General features: G+C 43.2%; 1 protein-coding gene across 1 annotated transcript in view; it reads right to left on the bottom strand.

Annotated features, from left to right (window-relative positions):
• The window catches only part of KDM1A (lysine demethylase 1A), a gene marked incomplete in the record, with an annotated part of 2,315,042 nt that overhangs the window by 224,309 nt on the left and 2,067,650 nt on the right, over positions 1-23,083 (bottom strand). Inside the window, 1 exon segment of the mRNA XM_044060124.1 lies at positions 2,832-2,946. Within this exon segment, the coding sequence (XP_043916059.1) occupies positions 2,832-2,946 (115 nt within the window).

The raw sequence follows: 23,083 nt of genomic DNA, 5'->3' as shown, positions 1-23,083 counted from the left end.
TGTCAGGGCGATGGACCAAAGAACTTTTCTGGGAGAGTTCCTTTTTGATGGCCGCCGCCACCATCATGTCATCAACCGGGGAACCCTTGCTCCACGAAGCTCTGTCTGCAAGGGGACTGAGAATCTTATCGGGCCTTCTAGGTATCGGCTCTACAGTATCCGGCTCCTTCCACGCCCTGGTGGCAATCAGGTTGACTAGGGGGTCAGCCGGGGGACACACCCAAGAGGTAGATGGGCCTGTGTCGAATGCCTCCAGGAATACCGACTCGTCCAAGGAGGGTTTTTGGGCGGACCACTCCCCCTTTGGTGGAGTATTTCAATAATATCTCCAAAGGAGACATCGTCGGGGGGTGATTTGGGGGAAACCTCCCCTTTCTCTAAATTGGTATCTTTGGTGAGGGACTCGAGGGAGTCCAAGTGCCTCCTTTTGCACAGGCATTTGTGAGGGACCTCCTCGGGGGGACTGTCCGAGGGGGGCTCACCCATGGATTCATGTTCCTCCAAGAGAACTGGCTGGGGCATCAACGACACAGGCTGTCCCTGGGGAGATTGGATGATGGAGGACAAACTGAGCTGCGAGGGAGCGGGGGCAGACTCTGAGGACAGAGTGAGGGGTGTCGATCCTCCAGAGAGAAACCTCTCCACCACGAACTCCAAAGGGGAACTGGCCTCTCTAAGACAGGTGGCCGGGGCCCCTCGGATCCGACGAGGGGATCGGCGCCGGAACCGAAGCGATCGGACCTGAGAGGACGGTGTGCTCCGACTGCAAAGGAGCCAAAGACACACTCATCCCCTCAGATCCGACGCCCAGCTCTCTGCTCCGCGAGCTTGGATCCAAAAGCGGATCCAATAAGCTCGAGGGCGTGGCCGGCGTCGAGGTAGCAATAACCATCGGTGCCAACCTCCTGGCTCTGGGGCTCCTCGGAGCCGAAGACTCCAAAATCCGGTGGTGGATCGGAGAAGGAGCTATCGGGGCGAACAGTGGAGCTGAACCCCCCCCCCCCCAGAGAGGGGGAGGGAGCAGCACTCCCATCTGCAGCTGAATTTGCAAAACTCGATGCATCATCCAGTCCATATCTGCCTCCAAAATGCTTCGAGTAGACATGGAGGAATCCGCCGACGTGACGACGACCTCGAGGCTGGTCAGGTTTCCTCCTCCGGCTCCGGGGAGAAACGTGGAGAATGGAGCTGTGGGGAGGAAGGCTTGGACACTCTTAGAAGAGAAGAAACCACCTTAGCGGGAGGGGCAGAGGGGTCCAATTTGGCCTGCCACTTGCGGCTTCTCTCTCTCTCTTCTTTCTTTTTTATCTTTCTTGGCCTCTCGTTCTCCCTGAGACAAGGTGGAAGGGTGAGTCACAAACAGGGGAAGAGGGCCAGTCGGCTGGGCAGCCGCGGCTGTCGCTACCGAGAAGGAAGAAGAAGAAGCTGATTCTGCAGGTAGAAGACCCGCCAGAATCAGCTTGTTCTTCCTATCCCTTAAGGCTCAAGGGTTAAAAGGCCGCACAAATCTGGCAGCCCGAGGAAAGGTGCATAACCCCCAAGCAAATCACACACTGAGTGTGACCATCTGCTGCAGACAGCTTATGGCCACACTCAGAGCATTTACAAAAAGTCACTTTGTGACTTTCAGCCATACCAAAAGCACACACACAGCCAGACACGCGCATCTGAAAGAGGGAAAAATAGGGGCCTACAAAGGGATGAGAAACTACCAAAGGTAAAGGGGGATTATAAAGGCTAGGTAGAAGGAAAACCTGTAGAAAGGTATTAAAATACACTCGCACACCAAGTAAAGAGGACCAAAAGAGAAGTTTGAAGAAAAAAAAATGCTAAACTTGCCTGGAGCTCTAAGAATCCCGTGCTTGGCAAAACCGCGGCAAACGAGATCTGGGGATTGAAGGAGGTTGCAGTGTAGTATAGGTAAGGAGGAGGAGCTTGGAGCTCAGATCTTTTTGCTTGGTATGCTGCTGGCTCAGATCCGTAACCCACAGGTTGCTGATAAAATGAAGTTAACTACTTCAGATCTGTAGATTCATTTAAGGACCTGGGTATATTGGTAAATCCAGCTTTGAATTTTTCTAATCATATCAAATCAATTGGTCAATGATAGTTATAGAACTACAGGTTGTATAAAAACATTTATAAGGTCTAGGAAATCAGACATGATGAAGTCATTGTTAGTACATTAGACCCAAACCTGAATATGGAATAAAAATATGGAAACCGTATAAGAAAATAAGCAAACTGGAAAAAGTATATTGGAAATATATCATGGCATCAATGGATATGAAAATTTAAGTTATTATGAAAGACTACAATATCTGAACTTGTGCAGTGCCTCAGATATTTAAGAGGAGATCTTATTCAGGTATATAGGGCATTTAGGGGCAACTACCTCTGGGAATGTTTGGGATTATCAAAAAGTAGTAAAAAACATCAAACAACCTATGTACAAGATTCTACAGGAATGAAAAGTATACAAACTGGTTTCTGAGACAGCAGCTGATGCATGAAACAGACTACCAAATTACATTAAAGCAAGTGCTACTTTAGATATTTCTAAGAACAGCCTCGTCACTTATTATTTTGCTATATTGGCAAGCTTGAAGGGCATTAATATCCATGATTGAAATATTTGTATGCATGTATGTAAAAAGACAAATATAACAAATTATTACTCTGTAAATGTCGTACCTCACAGCTATATGATTAAAGCAACTTTGTGTTGCAGAAGTCTACAACTTACATTCTTGTCTGGTGACCTAGATTTCAAAGCACATCTAACTCAGAAAGTTCAAAGCATTTTTCTTTACAGGTAATACGTTGCTCACCTTTATAGAGATTCCAGAAAAGGAAGAGCTCTCCCCTGCTAGCAGTGGTACTCCCTACATGACCGAACAGGTTAACGCTTGGATCCCAGAAAACTCTGTCAAAACAAAGCACCACCTAGAAATGGAACAAAGTTAGAAACTGAAATCCATACTTCACATTTGTCATTCATGACTGCATATTTTGAAAACCGTCACGTAGCAAAAAACGAGTAGCATGCATGCACAGTAACCCTCCAGAGCTGATTTTATAAAGCCAGTAAAGCATAAATTTGCACACACCAACTATGTCCAGTATGTTAATTACCAATTCAGAAAAAACACACCCTTTGTAATTTTGTTTTTCAAATTTCATGCAGGCCTGCCACAACCCATTTTATGTTTCAAGTGAAATGTCTTCTGCTACTCTTACATGGCGACACCTAGCAAGTGGCAAGCAATGTTAAGGACTGATTTGTACACAGACATAATAGCCTAACTACCTACCATTCCATAAATCCTCACTATACTGCAGAGGCTCTTCTATCTGGAACTAATTTACAAAACACGTCTTTATGAAATACCTGTGTTTATATGTCTGAAAAAAACTGATGCATTCTTACCATAGCAAACTGATCTACAAACAGGGCTCTCCCTTGATGGGATATAGGCAAGTTATATCTTTAGCGTCAATCACAATTTGGTACTTTTTTTCTGTAAAATTTTTCTGTAAAATCCCAGATTTATGGATCCCTGAGCTCCAAACTTGCAAGTTTAACTCCACCATCGATCAGCTCAATGTAAATCAATCAATAAAAATATCATACATCATTAAACTCACCCAACTTACAGGGAACTCAACCACTGAAGCTGGCAGAAGAAACACTTATCCATTGGGTGGGTTAAGAACAGTTCCAACAAACCAAGGAAGGCCCTCTAACAAATAAGCTCATGCAGAAAGAACATTCCAGTTAGCTATGAAACATCAAGAACTTAACCCCAAGACTCTATCTGCTATTTATTTATTGACATTTGATTACTGGGAAAGTCCGACTTGGTAGAATCCCATTTTCAGCAATGGCCTGAGGAGAAAAGCTCCAAATTATTACAAAACATTTTAAGAACAATAATTTTACTAGCTTCAAAAATATAATTTAAACTGCAGATGTTTTTGTTATAACAAATTACATATAACAAAAATGAGAAGTTATGTACCTACCATAACGTTTCATGTTAGTTGTCTTCTCTCGCCTTCTTTCTTGCTGGATGGGTTCGGAGCCGATCCTCAGCTCCAACTCGGCCACTTACTAAAGCTCGAGAGCTAATTTTACCGGCTCGAGGCAACCCTATATCCCATGATGCTAGGCGATAACTACCCAGATCTTGTTTGGTAGCTAAAGAAAAATTATGCAATATAGTCCTCCAATTGGAGAGGAGGAGGAAAAAGGGGATAATCCCGCCAAAGAAACCAATCTAATCTAGTGACACTAGGACAAGCTATTTGGCTGGAAATGCTAGATCAGGACTCTTCAAGGAAGAGGAACAATCTTCTCGTCTGTCCAGGCTAGGGGGATGGTGGGCGGGATGCAAGAAAGAAGGCGAGAGAAGACAACGAACATGGAACGTTATGGTAGGTACATAACTTCTCAATGTTAAGTTGTCAATCTTGCCTTCATTCTTACTGGATGGGACCACGTTCCTAGCACCTTCATCCTGGGTGGCTCAATGGAACACACTCTTGAGATCGGTGGAACCAAAATTTGCCCTGTTTCTGGAGGCCAAGTCCAATTTGTAATGCGAAACAAAGGTATGAGGAGAGGCCCATGTGGCTGCTGCACAAATAGTGCCTATTGGTAGTCTAGCTTGAAAAGCTGTAGATGTAGCTAGTGCTCTAGTTGAATGGGCTTTTGGCCTAGAAGTCAACTCTCTACCTCTGAGCTGATAAACACATGTAATCACAGAAGACAGCCACCTAGATAGGGATTACCTTAGATATCGGGAGGCCTTTCCTGTTCTCTGCATACGATAAAAACAGTTGATCAGATTTCCTCATTTGTTTGGTTCTGTCCAAATAATATCGGAGCTGGCGATGAACATCCAGATAATGTAGTTTTTGCTCCGCTCTATTAGTATAATTTGGAAAAAAAAACTGGGAGATCAATAGATTGATTTAAGTTTGTCTGCAACGCCACCTTGGGTAAGAAAGACGGATTAGTCCTTAGAGAAACTCTGTCTTTGTGGAAGATTAAGTAGGGAGGACGAATGCAGAGGGCATGAAGCTAAGATACTCTCCTAGCCGAAGTAATGGCGACTAGGAAGAGTGTCTTCCAGGAAAGAAATTTCAATGAACAGGAAGCCGCAGGTTCAAAGGGGGGAAGAATCAAGGATGTTAAGACTAAATTTAGATCCCACTGTGGTGGAGGGTCTTTGATCGGAGGCTTAAGTAAAAATACACCTCTAAGGAATGCCTTGCAAAGCTTATGGAACATGATGTTGCAGTCCGACAAGCCTATATGAAAATTTGAAATGGCTGCCAACTGAACTTTTACTGTGGAGGAAGAAGATCCTGAGTGAAAAATTTCAGCTAGGAAGTCCAAGACCGAATGAATCAGAGCAGTAAAGGGATCTATATTTCTAGCTTTTACCCAGGAGGAGAAACGTTGCCATTTACTAGTGTAAATCCTTCTGGTGGAAGATTTAAGGGAAGCTACTATGATATCCCGGACAGGATTAGAAATCATAGGAAGCCTGGCTAGGGACAGAAGTGGAGCAACCAAGCAGTGAGGTTGAGAGAAGATATGGATTGGTGCAGCTGCCCTGACTGGTGGGTCAGAAGATCTGGAACTGGAACCGGATCCAGATGCCAAGGCTGTACCAAAAGATAACGATGCAGGAATGGAAACCATATCTGTCGAGGCCAAAAAGGGGCAATGAGAATCATCTTGGCTCTCAAGGCGGTTGCTTTCTGAATTACTTGTGGTATTAGAGGAAAAGGTGGAAAAGCATAGAGAAGTCCCCGAGGCCAATCTTGGACTAGAGCGTCTCTGGGGGGATGGCCTGGAAGACGGTGAAGAAGTCGGGGCATTTGCTGTTTTGAGGCATAGCAAAAAGATTGCAGCAAGGATTGCCCCACTTCTGAAAAATCTCTTCCATCACAGATTGCTTGAGAGACCACTCGTGAGGCATGAGAATAGCTCTGCTCAACCTGTCCGCTATGATGCTGGACTTCCCGGGGATATGTGCTGCTATCAGAAACCGCTGAGAAGAGATTGCCCACTGCCAAAGTCCGAGTGCCTCTCACCACAGGGGATAGGACTTGGTTCCGCCCTGCTTGTTGATATACCACACTACGGACATATTGTCCGTTTGGATTGCAATAGTCCCCAGGGGAAGAGAGTCGTGGAGGGCTTGCAACGTTAAAAGCACTGCTCTCATCTCCAGGACATTTATATGCAGGTGGCATTCGAAAGGTTGCCAAGTGCCATGGACCATCCTGCCCTGAAAATGCCCCCCCCCACCCGATCAGGGAGGCATCCGATGTAACCGTGGCGACCGGGGAGGGAGGAACAAAGGGTCTGCCTTGATGGACTTGAGGGGACAATATCCACCAGGACAGATGCATTTTGCAAGCTGGAGTTATCATGATCTTGTGATGCATAGGGAGTCGTTGAAAAGACCATTGGGCGAAAATCATCCACTGTAGGAGAAGCATGTAAAAGCGGGCAAGGGGAAGAAGTGTTATAGCGGCCACCATAAGACCCAATACTTTCAGGACATACCTGGCCTGAATTTTGTCGCTCTGAAGAAGAACATGGATGTGGCTTTGAATATCTAAGACCCTTTGATCTGTTAACTTTGCTGAAAGTTGTACGGTGTCCAAATTGGCGCCTATAAAGGTAATAGATTGACAAAGCGACAAGGCAGATTTTTCGAAATTTATAGAGATTCCTAGCCCTCTGCAAATGTGAATGGTGTAATCTCTGGCTTGGAGAAGTTGATGCCTGGTGGTGGCAGTGAGGAGCCAGTCGTCTAGATATGGAAACACCTGGAATCCTTGACGTCTCAGGTGAGCTGTAACCGCTGCCATACATTTGGTGAACACTCTGGGGGCTGTAGTGAGACCAAAGGGCAGGGCTCTGAATTGGTAGTGACTGGCCCCCAGCCGAAAGCGGAGAAACCTTCTGGAGCACCTGTGAATTTTGATGTGATAGTACGCATCCTGAAGGTCCACGGAGCAGATCCAATTGTCCTTGCACAGAAAGGGTAGAATGGACTGTAGCGTGACCATCCGGAATCTTGTTCTCTTTACAAACTTGTTTAGTTTGCTGAGATCTAATACTGGTCTCCAGTCCCCTTGTCTTTTTCGGTACCAAAAAGAACCTTGAGTAGATTCCGGGTCCTAGTTGGTCTGCTGGGACTGGCTGGATAGCTCTTTTTGCTAGCAGTTTTGATATCTCTGGTACTGCTAGTTCCCTTAGACCGGGGTGGAACGTCTGGAAGGGTTCCCTTTTGCTGAATTGGGGTTTGGATAAAGGGAATTTTGTAACCCTTGGATATGATCGACTGTACCCATTTGTCTTGAGTAAGGGAAAGCCAGGCTTTTGGGTACAGCGACAATCTTCCCCCGACTGCCTCCGAAGGTGGACAATCGGGCAACATCTCAGGGATGCTGGAAGGGTTTGTCAGAGAGAGGCTCCCTCTACCCTGATTCTGCGGACCCCCTCTGCCCCTAGGGCGGCACCTGTTGTTGTTACCCCCTCTGCCTCTGGGAGTAAACTGACCTCGTGCGTCAGGCGTGACTCCTTGAGATTTGCAGAACCACATTTTCCCAACCTTCTGACCCTTAGGGTATGGTCATGAAGGGGTGGAGAAACGGACTCCTACGGCAGAAAGAGTCTTGCCATCTTGTTCGCATCTGGTCAAGGTGTCTTTTACTTGAGGTCCGAACAAGGTCGAACCATCAAAAGGGGAATTTGTGAAGGACGCCTTGAAGGGGTCTGCAAAATTACAAAGCCGCATCCAGGCGTGACGCCTTAATGCCACTCCTGTGCCTGCGGCCCTACTCGCTCCATCGGCTACATATGAAATGAGCCGCATGGAGGAGTTAACAATAGAGTTTAGGGTTCCTAGCTGTGAGTTAATTTTATCCTGGGACCCAGCAGCTGACGGATCCTGTAAAACTTCTCCCAACTCTTTGAGAACATCTCTCTGAAGGCGGGTGAAGTGACATAAGTAATTCAGCGACCGCATGGCAAAGGTTGCTGAAGAAAACATCCGCTTACCGTACCTATCCATAGTCCTAGAATCCTTGTTAGGAGGATGGATAGGTACTGAAGGATCGGCTAGTTCCTTCTTGGTGGCTACAGCCACCACCATGGCATCAACCGGGACACCTTTTGTCAAAAATTGCCTATCAGCTGGGGCTGTAATGAATTTAGAAGGCCTCCGAGGAGTGGGTTCCACCGAATCCGGGGCCATCCACGCCTTCCGAGCCACCACATCCATAAGGGGGTTGAAAGGCGGAGACACCCAGGAGGTGGAGGGTCGAGAATCAAACGCCTCCAGGTAAACCGACTCGTCCTCGGAAGGATTAAGGGAAGGCCAGTTCCCCCTCTGCTTAAGGATTTCAAGGATGTCTGAGAAAGAGACATCCTCAGAGGGGACCTTAGATCCCTCCGACTCATCCAAGTCGGTATCGGATGTAATAGACTCGGGGGAGTCCAGATGTTTCCTCTTACATGTCCTCTTACGCGGAGGCTCACCTGACGAGTCAGGAGAACCCTCGGAAGAGGAAGATATTCCCAGTGGGGAAACCTGAGGCATTGGATCTCTGGGCCCGGGACCAAGAAAGTGGGAAGAGACGTCAGCAGGCACTGTAATGGGAGGAGCTGATGGAACTGACCGTTGACTATGCCCTGGGGCTAGTACACTCCTCATCACCTCGAAGGCTCCCCCATCAGAGAGGCCAGAGGGCTCCCGCTCCGAAGAGGTAGGAACCCCAGGCCGTACCGACAGGGATGGCTCCGAGGCCGATGGGGCCGAGCTCACCAGCACCAACGCTCCGAGAGGGAGAACGGGGTCGGACAAGGGTCCGATGCCACTCGCCCCCTCAGAGCCGGCGAGAGAGACCAACACCTGGATCCCTCCAATGAAGGCATCAAGGAGGAGATTGGAGCAGAGGACGATGGAGCCGAAGGGGGAGGTATCGGCTCCGACACCACAACAGTCACGGCTCCGAGGAGCTCTGGCTCCGAACTCTGGGGGAGAGTCAAAGGAGGAATAATAGGTGGATTTGTAATGGCTACTGTCTGATGAGACGGGCTATGGAGCATTTGGGCCAATCACTGAAACTTTAACAGCCTAATCACCACTCTCTCAAGGTCATGGTCAGAAAGTCTGGACGACCGAGAAGATCGGCTCCGATGGCTCCTCTCCGAGAGCAGGGGTGATCTCGGAGCCGAATGGATAGACTCCAATGATGGGGATCTTGACCTCTTTCTGGAGGTGGATGGAGCCGAAGGAGCCGAGGATACGTCGGCTCCAGCCGTAGCCGACCATGAGTGCAAAGATTCAGTGGTATCGGCAGCAAGTGGAGCCGATACTGGAAGCTGTGACACAGAAGGATCGGCTCCGGCTGGAGCTGATCTTGTCATAGAAGGTGAGCCAGCAGCCGATGGCTTGGGACTCGGAGCCGACGGTTTTGCTGGCTTCGAGGGCTTCCCCGGCGCAGACTTAGTCGGGGAGCTCTCGGGCTTTAACAAGCCCCTCAATATTAATTTGTTCCTGCGCTCCTGCAGGACTCTTGGGCTGAATGCGTGGCACACAGAACAAGAGTCCTGCAAGTGCAGGGGTCCCAGGCAGTAAACACAAGAAGTGTGACCGTCTGTCAGAGACATTTTCTGACAGCACGAGTCACACTTCTTGAACCCTGAAACCTTAGTGTCCTTCGACATAACAGTGTCGAGGGAGCACCAGAGTAAAAAACACACACACAAACACCCAATCCAAATATAAATAATAAAAAACAGGGATACTAACACACCCAAACACTCCACAGAATCCCTGACAAGAATTAGGAAAGGGGCAGGCTTAAGGCCTAACCTAGGGGAAGGGATATATAACTGAGATAAGGGAAATACAAGGTACTAACGGGGAATAGGGTTTAAAATTAACCGTTACAAGTTAAAACAATAACAAGTGGGAACTAAGACAAAAAATGGTGACAAAGTCTGAAATTTCAAACTTACCAAGAGCCGGTAAAAACGCACCTTGCAAGTGAAAGCGGCAAACGAGATCTAGGTAGTTATCACCTAGCATCATGTGATATAGGGTTGCCTCAAGCCGGTAAAATTAGCTCTCGAGCTTCAGTAAGTGGCCGAGTTGGAGCCGAGGATGGGCTCCGAACCCATCCAGCAAGAATGGGGGCAAGATTGACAACTTAACATCATTGGTTAAAAATTTAAACAAGGTATATGACAATCATTTAATATTTAGAGAAATTTTAGGCAGTCTAGAGAAATTAAAGGCAAGTTGGTCTAATACAAATAGGAATTGCAATGTGAAGTGAAGGAAAACAGGCTTAAGGTATATTTAAAGAGAAAGTCAGGGAAGAGAATTAGACAGCAGTAATGAAGTAACAAGAAGAGAGAATAAGGAAGTATAAGGAATGAAAGTATACTTGTTCACATTTAGGGACTTAGTTTATCCTAAATTTGAGCAAGAACAGAGACAGTTTTTAGCTAGAAAGTTTTGGTTTTGAAAGACTGGAGGGAGGGTACAGACCTTATGGATACAGGTAAGGAGTTCCAGGCCTTAGCAACCTTGTACGAGTAGAGACCATGCCCAGCAGATTTGCAACATTTGTAGACGGGAGTTTTTGGTCACTGGATTGCAACGAGACTGGGAAAATAGTTGTGTAGAATGTTTTTTGTGCTGGACAGGCAGATGGATGCTGGATAATTTTATAGGTGGTAAAAAGTTGTGCATACGTTAGTTGATGTGGCAGTTCTAACCAATTTAGGCTTTTCAGTGCTACACAGTGGTGGGCTCTGAACGGAGTACTGCTGCAAATTTGTTATAGTGTTCAAATTTTAATTTTTGTGAAGACTGGAGGTTACTAAGGGGTGCACCATAAAAAGGAGTTGCATCAGTGAGTTTTAGGCTCTGTAAATAATCCCTAGTTTTTGATAAGTTTTTCTTATGCAACTTTGTATATGCAGGCTGAATGTAAGATTATCATTCACTTTGACCCCTAACAGTTTGCTATGAGAAGTGACTTCAATTGTTGCATTATCAAGAGAGAGAGGACTTCAAATTGTGTTTTTTCACGAGAGAGGTATTTGGGGAAAAAGTAGTAGTTTGGTCTTTTTTGGGTTGAGCACGAGTTGTGAGTTACAAAGCCATGTTTCAGTGGCTGTTAAAGCTTCCTGAGTAGTTTTTTGATGCTGTCAGATGAACAAATGGCAGTGGAATCATCGGAGTATTTTATTAGGGTGGCCTGTTGTGTGGAGGTATATAGAGGGTGTTGGTAAAAAAGTTAGAGAGGAAGGGACCAAGGATAGAGCATTGTGGTACTCTGGTGGTGACCGGGAGGTAAGGACAGAGCGTGGAATGCCACTTTTACTGACTGATACCAACTGGACAAGTAGATTTTGAAACACAGAAGGATGGGCTGAGAGAGATCTAGTGAGAACATCTGAAGTAGAAGTTTGCTGTGACAAACTGTGCTGAAGGTTTTAGATTTGGTCTAGAAATAGAGGAGACTAGTCTGCCACTATCTTTAGCTTTACTGACAGTAACTATATAGGGTAGAATATCTGTTGTAGTAAGCTCTAGTGGCAGATAAGCCAAGATACCAGCTATGAAGTTCAGATCTTAAGGGGGGGAGTGTTCTTCATATTAGGATAGTATAACATTCCTTTAACTCATTTTCACATAGCAGCAGAGTAATTTCATACCCACGGAGGATTTCTGGCCTGAAAGACCATTACCTGGTGTATTGTTAGGGAAATGCAATGGGAAAGCATGCATTTCATCAACAAATCTAAATCTTTGCAATGGCTACAGTATTTTTTCAGGTCACTCCCTGAATTTATATTTATTTTCTACAAATAACTATTTCAGTTACCAAAATCAAACAACTGTTTATGTAGCGGTAACACTTAGACCACTTAGTATAAGGGGCATTTTTGTTCAGGCAGATGTGACCTTTGATTTTCTTTCCTGTACCCTAGGCCTTATGCAATGGCTTCCATTACTTTGCCCCCACTGACTCATTTGTTCCTTCAGCCCAGACAAAAGTTCTAAACAGATCTTTCATACACTGGCTGGTGGGGCTCCATCAGCCTACTTATCCCCAAGACAGCTGACAGTCAGGTGGGTAGGGAACAGGTCAGTCTGATGAACCTAGGGGACTCCATTCTACACATCCTTTGAGCTCCTAACCCAACTGCAGCTCTCTTAAGCTCTACAAGTGCTGCCAACCATGGGGGAAGCATGCACGTCTTCCTTCAGCTTACTGCTGCATGCTATGGGCAATGTGTCTTCAGCAGGCTTGTTCTCTTCATCTGCAATCCCTACTGCACCCACTAAGTACCACCAAAGAGGTGAGCTAAAGCTGCCTCCCCACAAAGTATGAGTAAACCAGCAATGGATGGACACTGCATTCCTACCCGCAGGGCCGGCCTTAGCTGAAATGGCGCCCTAGGCGAAGTACTGCTCTGGCGCCCCTTAAGCCCCACCCACACTGAACACAAGGAACACCCCCATTTGAGCCTGTACATGTCACATGTCTGTTCTTGTAAATTTCACCTCACTGTATACATCTACAGCATGATATATATAATTATCATTAATTTCTTAGTAGTCATGACATTAAATATATATTTACAAAGGAAAACTTTTTGACATGTATGTTATAGTAAGAACACCAACATTTGCTGTTTATAAGGAAGTCGCATAACATGCTCACAGTTAGAATCAATAAAAGGAATGGGTTTCAGTGGCTCTGTGGTTCAGAGAAATGGATCCGTGACTGTTACCTGTGCAACCATAGTTTGATTAGTGGTCCTGGGACAGGAATATCCATGCTGGGAAGGACAAGAGTGAAGGGGGTGGTCTGCTCATCTGTCCTGTGGGAGGAAATGAGTGTGGATATTAAGGGAGCACACTGAGGTGGAATTTCTCTGGTAGAAGCAGTGGAACAACCTTTCATACCTCAGGGTTGGTGAGAAAGACTTTGTGCTGACAGCGTCAATTGCAGAAGTAAAGGGATGATCAGTACAGTCAGCCTACTGCATGTCCCTATGGACACAGGGCCACACAGAGAAAAAACCCTCAATCTGTCCTTGATGGCTGCCTTAATAATAGCCTCTCTCACATGATTCTCACCCTCACTGATGGAATGAATGGGAGAATGTGTTAATTCTTCAGAGGGGACTGATGACTGGGAGGCAGCAGGGACAAACATTGCAAAAAAAGTACTCATTGTTGAACCTTTTTATGACAGATTACTGTAAAGTAACCAAAATTATTAAAATTATGGTGGTCCCTTAAACAATCAATAAAGAGACTTATTTAAATGGAATGTTTTCACTCAGCTATTACAAACCCCCTGTCCATGACTTTTGTATATAAACCTTGTCAAGATAAGTAATTATTTTTCTTTCTGATCTCAGATCTTTTGGGAGATTATAAGAACCAGTGGTTTATCCTAGGTTGGAATTAGAACCTTACATTCGATCATCTGGGCCCAGGAGGGTCACTAAGGAATACAAACTTACCTCTGCTCAAAGACTTAATGTTTGCACATGATCTAATAGATTCTTGTAAGGTATGCTTATAACAGTTTATATGCTGCCTCACATAATACTTGGTCTAGGGTAGACAATTATTATTTAGACTTTAATAGTAATTCTTAGTCATTTCCACATCATTCATTAATTTCTCTTGACATCAGTCTTCCCAATAAAGTCTGCTCCTTTTTATGTTGCAACTGTAATCATAATCTTGTATAGGATATTGTAATAACAATTAATTTGAATAGAAACATATTATAGTTATCAAGCCTGATTGACAGGTAGCCTGCAAAATTATATGGGTCTATTTAAAATCATTAATTATAAGCAGTTAATTAGCTTAGCTTCTTACAATAAGAACACACACACATTTTATATATATATATATATATATATATATATATATATATATATATATATATATATATATATATATATATACACACACACATACATACACATATACATACATACACAACAACACTTTCAAATGCACTTGGCTTTTGCTCAAATGAAAGCTATGTCTTTTCAGCACAATGACTCCTTGCTTAGGAGTGTACAAATATGACCTGGGAGCCAGATACAAACAATATAATGCAATGCAATGGGATCTATAACATGGATTGATAGCACTAGCAAATCACTTATGCAAGTACCTTCCATAACTTATCACTAAGAAATGTCAAATTGCATAACTATGCAGACACTACTTTCCAAGCACTACTCTGAACAAGTGATATGCAAGTAAAAGAAGAAATGGTAGAAAGATTTTCCCAAAAAAATAGTATAAGCCCACAATCAACCTTTCACTTTGTTTCAACAAGTAAATATGCTAAACCATGGATCCTTTATTCCTTTTCACGCAAGTTTCAACATTCCCAAAGTCTCTGATCCTTGTACCTCGGGCCGTGGAATCTACCGAAATGCTCAACGATAAACCTCCACTGCCAAAATGCCATTACATGTCCGATTTCTAAATTAAATGCATGTCCCAGTGCTTCGTTCACAAATTCACATTTCACAAACAAACACACACTAAAAAACTGCTTGCCTACTTTGTTGAAATCACATTTCTGAAATATAAATCCCCGGCCCCCATCCCTCACTTACCTCCCAGTCGCCGTTATAAAAGTGGAATTAAAACGCCAAAACACACTCCATTAGTTTCATAATAGCCCACGTGCAAGAACTCAGATCCAGGCTAACAAAATGACGCTGACTCACGTCCACAGATTCCAGGAAACGTGATCGCCACTAGCCAATAGGTGCACCCGACTCTCTAACGCGTCAACGAAAGAAGGAACGAGACGCGGGAGTGAGCTGTTTATATATGCTCAATCAATGGATCAGTGTGGCCATGATGTCAGTGGTGCAAAGTCATCACTGATAGGCTCATTTGAGATGCTCCATAAGAGCGGCCACTCACAGCACATCAAGCATCTACATCATGCAGGGGGGGAGGGAATGAAAATATGGCTTAGGGCGGGGGCTGTGTTGGATAGGAAAAAACAAGAAGTTCGTGTTTGCAGTGGGGGAGGGCGCATTCCTAGCCTCTATGGGCGGCGGTGAAATTTGTCGAAATGTACTTGTTGTTGTTGTCTTTCAGTTTTCCCAGTTAGGGGGCGTTTCACTTTCACAGCAGAACTCCGGTCCGCAAATGTATACAATTGCAACCTTTTGAGGCCGGCCTGTACGGCGCCCTAGGCGGTCGCCTAGTTCGCCTATGCCTAAGGCCGGCCCTGCCTACCCGGCTCACTTCCTCCAGTGCCTATGCTGCTGATAGAGAACAAGACATCTGGGTCAGTCACAGCTTCAACCTTCTGCATCAAGGAAGTGGGTTACTCCTGATCTTCATTGCGATATGAAGCAATCTGGTCAGCGTCATTTAGATTGGGGAAACTTACAAAAATATGACAAGTTGTATAAATACGCAAAATGTTTCAGTCAAATAACTATTTCTGTAACTCTACAATTTAGATAGAAAGAAGACAGCAGGTATCACTGTGAAGTTTTAGTTACGAAAGCTGTAATATGGCAGAATGAAATGCATCAAACTGCCTGTGGATCAAATTAATATAAATATGAACATACAGTATACATGCACAACAAAGCAGAAAAAAACAGTGTTTGTTACTCTGCATCTCAAATGGATCACATAATTCTATGCAGCGACTTCCTCTGAGCAATGTATTTCAACATGTTCTAAAACATAATGCTAGAATGAAATGCAAGGAGTTTGAAGTCACTCAAAGAGAAGATACAAGAATAAAGAATGCAGAAGAGGGAAATTCAGTAAGTGCACAAAAGTAGCACAGCTCTAGATACCAAGGTCAGTACGAAATTATTTCTTCAATACAATGTTTTATTCTGACAACTGAAGCAATGTACAATCAGAACCAAATTTCACTTGGGCAATGGGTGAGGTTTCAATTCTTCTCTACTCAAACATACAACTAGGCATGCTACTAGTACATGTCAAATGTTGATTCTGTTGACTACAGCAATGCATCCTTCAGAATGTTTTAAGGTCACACCAAAAATCTATAATAAAATATTAAATTTTAAAGAACATGGAATAAAACCAGAAGATGGTGTCAGTGACTTCAAGGCAAAAATAAGCACTTTTCTGAGAAGGGTGAGTGGATGTTAAGTTATCACTTGTGAAATGTTTGCAGACCTTAAAATCACTCAGTACCTTCCACAGGATATGATAATCTGGTTGATGGACTGGGAATGTGACTTCAGCTCCCTAACTCCTACACCTCACATTATTTACTTATTATTTAATCAATTGATCCATCACAGAACAATATGTCCCCATACTATGGAAAACATCCCATATCATCCCCCTCCACAAGGGAGGCCCATCTAAAGATCTCTCTAATTATCGGCCCATTGCCTTTCTCTCACCTGTGGCCAAAATCATAGAGAAATGTATCCATAAGCAGCTCCAAGACCACCTCACTACAAATAACCTATCTAGTTCACAGCATGGCTTCTGTCCAAAACACAGTACCTCCACAGCCCTCATATGTTTCACTAACTACATCAACCTCCTCAAAAACCATGGACAACTAGTCTCTACCATATTCCTTGATATGTCCAAAGCTTTTGATACGGCATCCCAACAACTACTACTCAACACTCTAGCCTCCTTCAACCTCAACCCTTCAACTCTCAACTGTACTTTAGCTACATTACTAATAGACAACAGGAAACTAAATGGGATAATAAACTCTCCACACTCCTCCCAGTCTCTGTTGGGGTTCCTCAGGGTTCCATCCTTGGCCCTCTCCTTTTTATTATATTCACAAATAGTCTAAACACTACCACTAAATCCGCTTCTATCATTCAATATGCTAATGATGCCACTCTTTATTTGCTCTGCTCCCACACCCCAAAAACTCCAAGATAAACTGCAAAAGTCATTTCTTGATATTGAAAATTACCTAAATGAGCTTCAACTCATTTTAAACCCAAGCAAAATACAATTAATGACCTTCTCCAACAGGAAATCCAAAGCAAAATCACTACCTCTCTCCATCTACTCCACTAATGGCAGTATAACAGAACCAGTTAACCAAACAAAACTACTTGGTGTCACAATAGACAACAACCTAACATTCAACAAACACATCACTCACAATTAAGAAATTTCACATCAAACAGTGCTCTCTATATAGGGCCAACTCTCACCTTACTCAAAATGTCAGACTAGCTACGGCCAGATCCTACCTCATATCTATTCTCCTCTACTGTTCTCAACTTTTCACTAACCTGCACATGTCTGATTTACATCTACTTAATTCCTGCTATAATAAAATAGCAAAATTTGCTGCTAATATACCCAACAGGACCCATCGTTGCCTTGTTCTGTACAAACTACACTGACTTAAATTTCCCAATCTATTCCTCAAGCAGCTCACCATTTTCCACTCCATTATCCAAAAACCTGAAAACTGCCCAGCACTCTCCAAACTAGTGCAGCTAAATACCAACCTCAGGACCCTTAGATCGTCTGGTAATCTTATACTGAAGGTAACCAAGTCCCATAATTACTTTGGTGACTCTCTCTTTGCCTTCAAAGTAGCCAAACATTGGAACCTATTACTCCAGAATACCCTAGAAAACACATAGTCATAGCTTCAAACAGATCCTAAAAGAATACTTTACTCAACAATGGATATGCTCCTGTAATACTCCTGGTTAGTTTCTCATGCCATTCTTTTCTGCTATCTTCTTTGTCTTACTGCTGCCAAATGAAAATGCCACAAGAGTTTATTTTATATATCTAATGAGTTTCATATTACTGTCTACAGTAAGGCTTAGGAAATATAATGTTTTCTGTTTTTACATTCCCCTTTTGTAAATTCTGATTGTTGGCAATTGTTAAACGTTTTTGTATGTTGTTTGCAAATCTTTTTAAAAATGTTGTATTCTTTTTTGTACTATGGTTGTGGAGCTTTTTTCCCCTGGGTCTCTGCTGAAAATGGGCTACATGCCCATCCAGACTCTAACCGATTAACAAAAGTAAAATAAAATAAATAAACTAACTTTAGTGACAGGGGTGGAATTCAAACCTGTCTGCCATTTAAATTTGTAATATTATTATTTAAGGTCTGTATCCCTATTCAGCATGCTATGCAGTACAAGCTGTCGCAAGTTTATTTTAAATGAATGTGGGAACTGCTGAGCAAAAATGACTTGATGCAGTGAAATCAGAATATGCTACAGAGACATGTAAAGCACAGATAAAATGATACAGGGCAAATCATCAGAAAGATGTACTGAGTAGTGCCCATAATGTGGGATTAAAATAGAAGCAAATGCAAAGTGCAATACGTTGTCATAAATTACTTTAAAACGTCTTGGGCTGGAGAGCTTTATGGATGGTGTTAGCATGTCCTGGCCACAAAGTAACATCATCCAGTCAAAGATTGTACTTCAGATTTTTGTCATACGTCAACAGACTCAATTTTTAAACATAGTAATTAAGAAAGGAAACTGTCACAATATTTTAGGTTGCATTGCTTGCGAGAAGTTAGAAATGGTAAAAAATAATTTGTAGTGCAAAAGCAAGGGATGCATGTATTAGAAATCGATCACACTTATCACAGAGACACCTCAGATACTGTGAAGAACCACTGCAAATCTATTCAGTACAATTATAATTTACTTACAAGGCTTAAGAAGCTTTCCAGAAAAACATTGCACACAAACAAACCCTGACGGCATGACAGTGACACATACTCCTAGAAAAATACCCACAATATCTCAGATATGAGAATAGGAACTGAACAGAATGCAAACCCTTACGTTCTACTTGGAAACAATTAGAATCAACAGAATGGATGAATAGCATAGTCACTGTTCTGAAGAGGGTGATTAAAACAATAGACTGCCTATAGTTGAAGAAACTGCCGCAAGAATACAAACTGACAAGTTTTTGTTCCAATACTAGATGAAAACCAAGGTTTCCAGCAGGTAAAATCAGATGTCACAAGCTCCAAAGTGTGTACATTTAATACACTATTAGAAGGGTACAGATTACTTAGACTACCACTTGGTATTTCAATAGTACCAGAGGTTCTACACAAGGAGACTTTGTTCCAGCAAATGAAGGCTTGGAATGTGATATAAAAAACATAACACATTATGTACTAGTGTGAAGACAGACACAGGAACAGCAGACAAGAAAATATAACAGCTGATGAGATTTCAATCTCATAACTTCAAGTTAAGAGTAAATGTAAAAAGTTTAAGTGAAAAGCATCAAATAAATGGTCCACTCCACCATTTGAGCACATAAAACCTGAACCAGATAAAAAAACTGAGCAACTGTGAAAATGCCAAGGCCAGAAAACAGACATTACAAATGTTTTCTAAGAATGCTGTAGTCTCTTGCAAAGTTTAGTCCCAATATGTCTAAGGTAATAATAACTTAAATAACACAGCTGCAGCAACATGTGGTCTGAAAATACAGCTATGAATAAGAAAAGGGTTTAGAAAAATTCAGACAACTAGTACAGCCGCATCAACATTAAAGTATAATAATCTGAAGAAGCCAGTTGAGTTTCAAGTAGAAGCCAATAAAATGGTACAAAAGCCATGATCCTACAACAAAAAAGATCAGTTGTCTATGGATAAGAAGTGCTTACATGACACAAAAGATTTCATATAGAAAACAGATGTTTGCAATAATGTAGAGATGTGAGGAATAGCTCCCCTGAGGAACACCACTGCATCACCCTCTCCAAGGCAAAATGGCTACCATTCTCCTACAGGCTTGATCTACTCCTAGGGTCTCTTACTTTCAAACTACTTCAGCCAGGTGCCCTTCCACTGCTTGCAGCCAAACTCCATAATAAAACCACCTCCTACAACCTGCGCAACCTCTCCCAATTAACTCCCTCACTCCAGAAACCCCAAGCCAAACTTCACTGTACTGACCATTCCTTCTCCATTCTTACACCCAAACTCTGGCACTCCCTACCCACTTACCTTAAAGTCTCCTCTTTCCCAATCTTCAGGGTTCAACTCAAAATAGACACTCATCAAAAATCTGACCACAACTGCTTTTCCACTGGACATGTAACCTAATTCTCTTCTCACCTGCATCACTTCTACTTTGATCCTCTAATCTCAGCTGCTGCTTCCCTCTCATATTTACATCTAAAAGTAATTCAGATTAGATTTTCTACTTTGTTAAAATTACATATGGAATCAATTGTCTATGGGATTATCTACCTTCTGTGATTATTCTGTGTTTGTGAATTTATTTATTTGACATTTATTTACCAGGATGGTCAGTCTGGGTCAGGAGAACCTGTTTTCAGTGGAGGCCCAGGGAAAAAGCTCCAACAGAACAAAAATAATATACAAAAAGTCACTACAGATACATGTGAAGAGACACACAAGTCAGTATTTAAACACTGGCAGTGGAACCAAACATATATACATATAACACATGCTACACAATCTGGCCTTATGATATCAGCACAATCTGTTGAAGGATCTGTACAATATAGACACTAGTTAAAAATGTTGTACCATATTATATATGCCATTCAAGTTAGTCACTTTATAGTGATACTACAGTATTTAAATATTGGCAGAGGAAACAAACATATAATACATGTTGTACAACCTGGCCTTAGGATGATGTCAGGCCAATCTGTTGAAGGGACACTGACTGTCAGTAGTTGTAATAGTTGTACTTTATTTTATGCTGTGGTTATGTTAGTTGCTTTATAGTGATACAGCGAAGGTACAGTTAAAAAAGAACAGAGGGTGGATTATTAGATGCAAGAATGTTAGAGGACCATTAGGCAGTATTTGGTAGTGTTAGGCGAGTAGAAAGAAGAGTCTAAGAGAGATGCTGGAAGGTAGGGAATATAGTAGGGAGAAAGTTCATAGGTAAGTACTAGGCTATCGGCCCTAGGGCCTATACAAGTCTAGCCAAAAAGGTACCCTGGCTTTCGCCACCCAAGAAAATTATTTTCCTGTGCCCCTGTCGAGCAGAGCCACATAGGTGATCCCCGGGGTGAATTTCCTATTTCCCATCCAATCGTCAAGATTTTTCTTGCAGAGTGCTAATGAGGAGCTTTGTTTGATATAGATAGGCAGTTTGTTTCAGAGTATGTGAAGTCTCTGGGACAGGAATCTACCCCGCCAGCATGTTCTATTTTTTGTGGTGACAAGGTTTAGGTCCCTAGAGCATGTAGCTTGGAGGGATTGGGATTTCTTTAAGTGCAGCATGTCCAACAGCTCTGGGTTTGACATAGCTTTGTACGTTAGGCTGAGTAGGCGATATGCGACGGAGTAAAGTTGGAGTTTTTTGAGACGGTCTGCATAGGGCGTCTGTCTGAAGCCAGTAATCCTCTTTGTGAGGTATTTCTGTGGCCTTTCCAGTTGTTGTAGATGTCTTGTGAGGACCAAAAGGGGCCTTGTACTCTATAATGGGTCTAATGAGCGACGAGTATAGGGGAACAATGACCTCTTTTTTCCTGGATGAGAAACGTTTTGTGATGAGGTGTACCACGTAGAAGGATTTCCTGACTACTGTGGCGGTGATTATCAAAGGAGAGACTATTGTCCACCTGTGTCCCAAGGTCTCATCACACTTTTGGTGTTAAGTAGACTACCACCTATGTGGTAGCTCATGGGTACAGAGTTTTTACCAAAGGGGAAGACAATGCACTTTTTGGCACTGAGCTTGAGGCCATGGCTTTGACACCAGGCATCTGTCGCAGTAAGGCCCTTTTGTAGGATGTCCACATCGTTAGGAGTTTCAATTATAGCTCCTAGTTTGCAGTCAAACAGGAGAGGACCCAGGACTGAACCCTGTGGTACTCAACTTGTCACTGGTCTGAAGTCAGACTTGGAGTCTGCTACTTTCACAGTGTGGGTTCTGTCAGTGAGCCAGCTGGCAACCAGTCTTGTGACATATGGCTTTATACCTAGTTTAGTGAGTTTATCTATAATTCCAGAGTGGGTGATGGTGTCAAAAGCCTTGGCGAGATCTAGATATGCTGTGTGACCCACCTTACCCTTGTCTACGGCCTTGGTGACAGCTTCAAAGTAAGTCAAGTTTAGGAGACATGATCTGATCTGCCTTTTACAAACCCGAACTGGGTGGGGTCCAGAGTTTGGAGATTTACCAATACCTTTGTTTATAAGTTCCATGATGATACATTCCATGGCCTTGCAGACCAGGTTCATTAGGCTAATGGGGGCAGTAGTTCCGGGGTCAGTGGTGGTTCCACCTTTGTGGTGTGTGATAACCGTCGCTGTGCACCATTCAATGGGCACAAAGCCTGAGGTGAGGCTATGATTGAACATAATGCTCAGGTGGGGTGCCAGTACATTATGTATTTCATGTAGAACGCAGCCTGGGATATTGTCGGGTCCCATGGATGCTGTGTTCTCGGCTTTGGAGAGTCTGGTTTTTACCTGTGCAGCTATGATTACAGGAACTTTTCATTCTTCCAGTACAGAGATGGGAGTAAAGTTAGCACTGAACCTATCTGCCAGGTTGTTGGCAATATCATTTGATTCTGTATATTTAGTGTCATTGTGTTGTAACTCAGAGCAGATCTGAGTGTTGCCATTGAGAATCTTGACATATCTATGGAATGCTTTGTGGCTGCCTTTAGAATCAGTGGCAATTTTGTTTTCATAACTAGCTTTGGAGGATTTTATGAGGGATCTCAGCTTCTTACTGAGGCTGACCAGGGAGTTCTTCCAGTCATGGGATTTCACTCTTTTTTGCAACAGTTTCTTTCTTCTGTTGTAGAGTTTGTTTATGGCAGGGGACCACCAGATTGGCTTCCTTATTTTGGAGGATAGCATCTTGGTTCTGTAAGGGACAGCACAATCCATGCACTAGTGTAAGTCCTTATAAAGTGCATTTGTGTAGGATTCAGACGTACCTCTATTGTCCATCTGCATGGGTGTCATGAAGTTTGCCACTTCTGTCTT

This window comes from Protopterus annectens, chromosome 1.part2 (assembly GCF_019279795.1).
Source record: "Protopterus annectens isolate FY-2018-M chromosome 1.part2, PAN1.0, whole genome shotgun sequence".
Lineage (NCBI taxonomy): Eukaryota > Metazoa > Chordata > Ceratodontiformes > Protopteridae > Protopterus > Protopterus annectens.
This window is presented reverse-complemented; position numbering and strand designations above follow the sequence as displayed.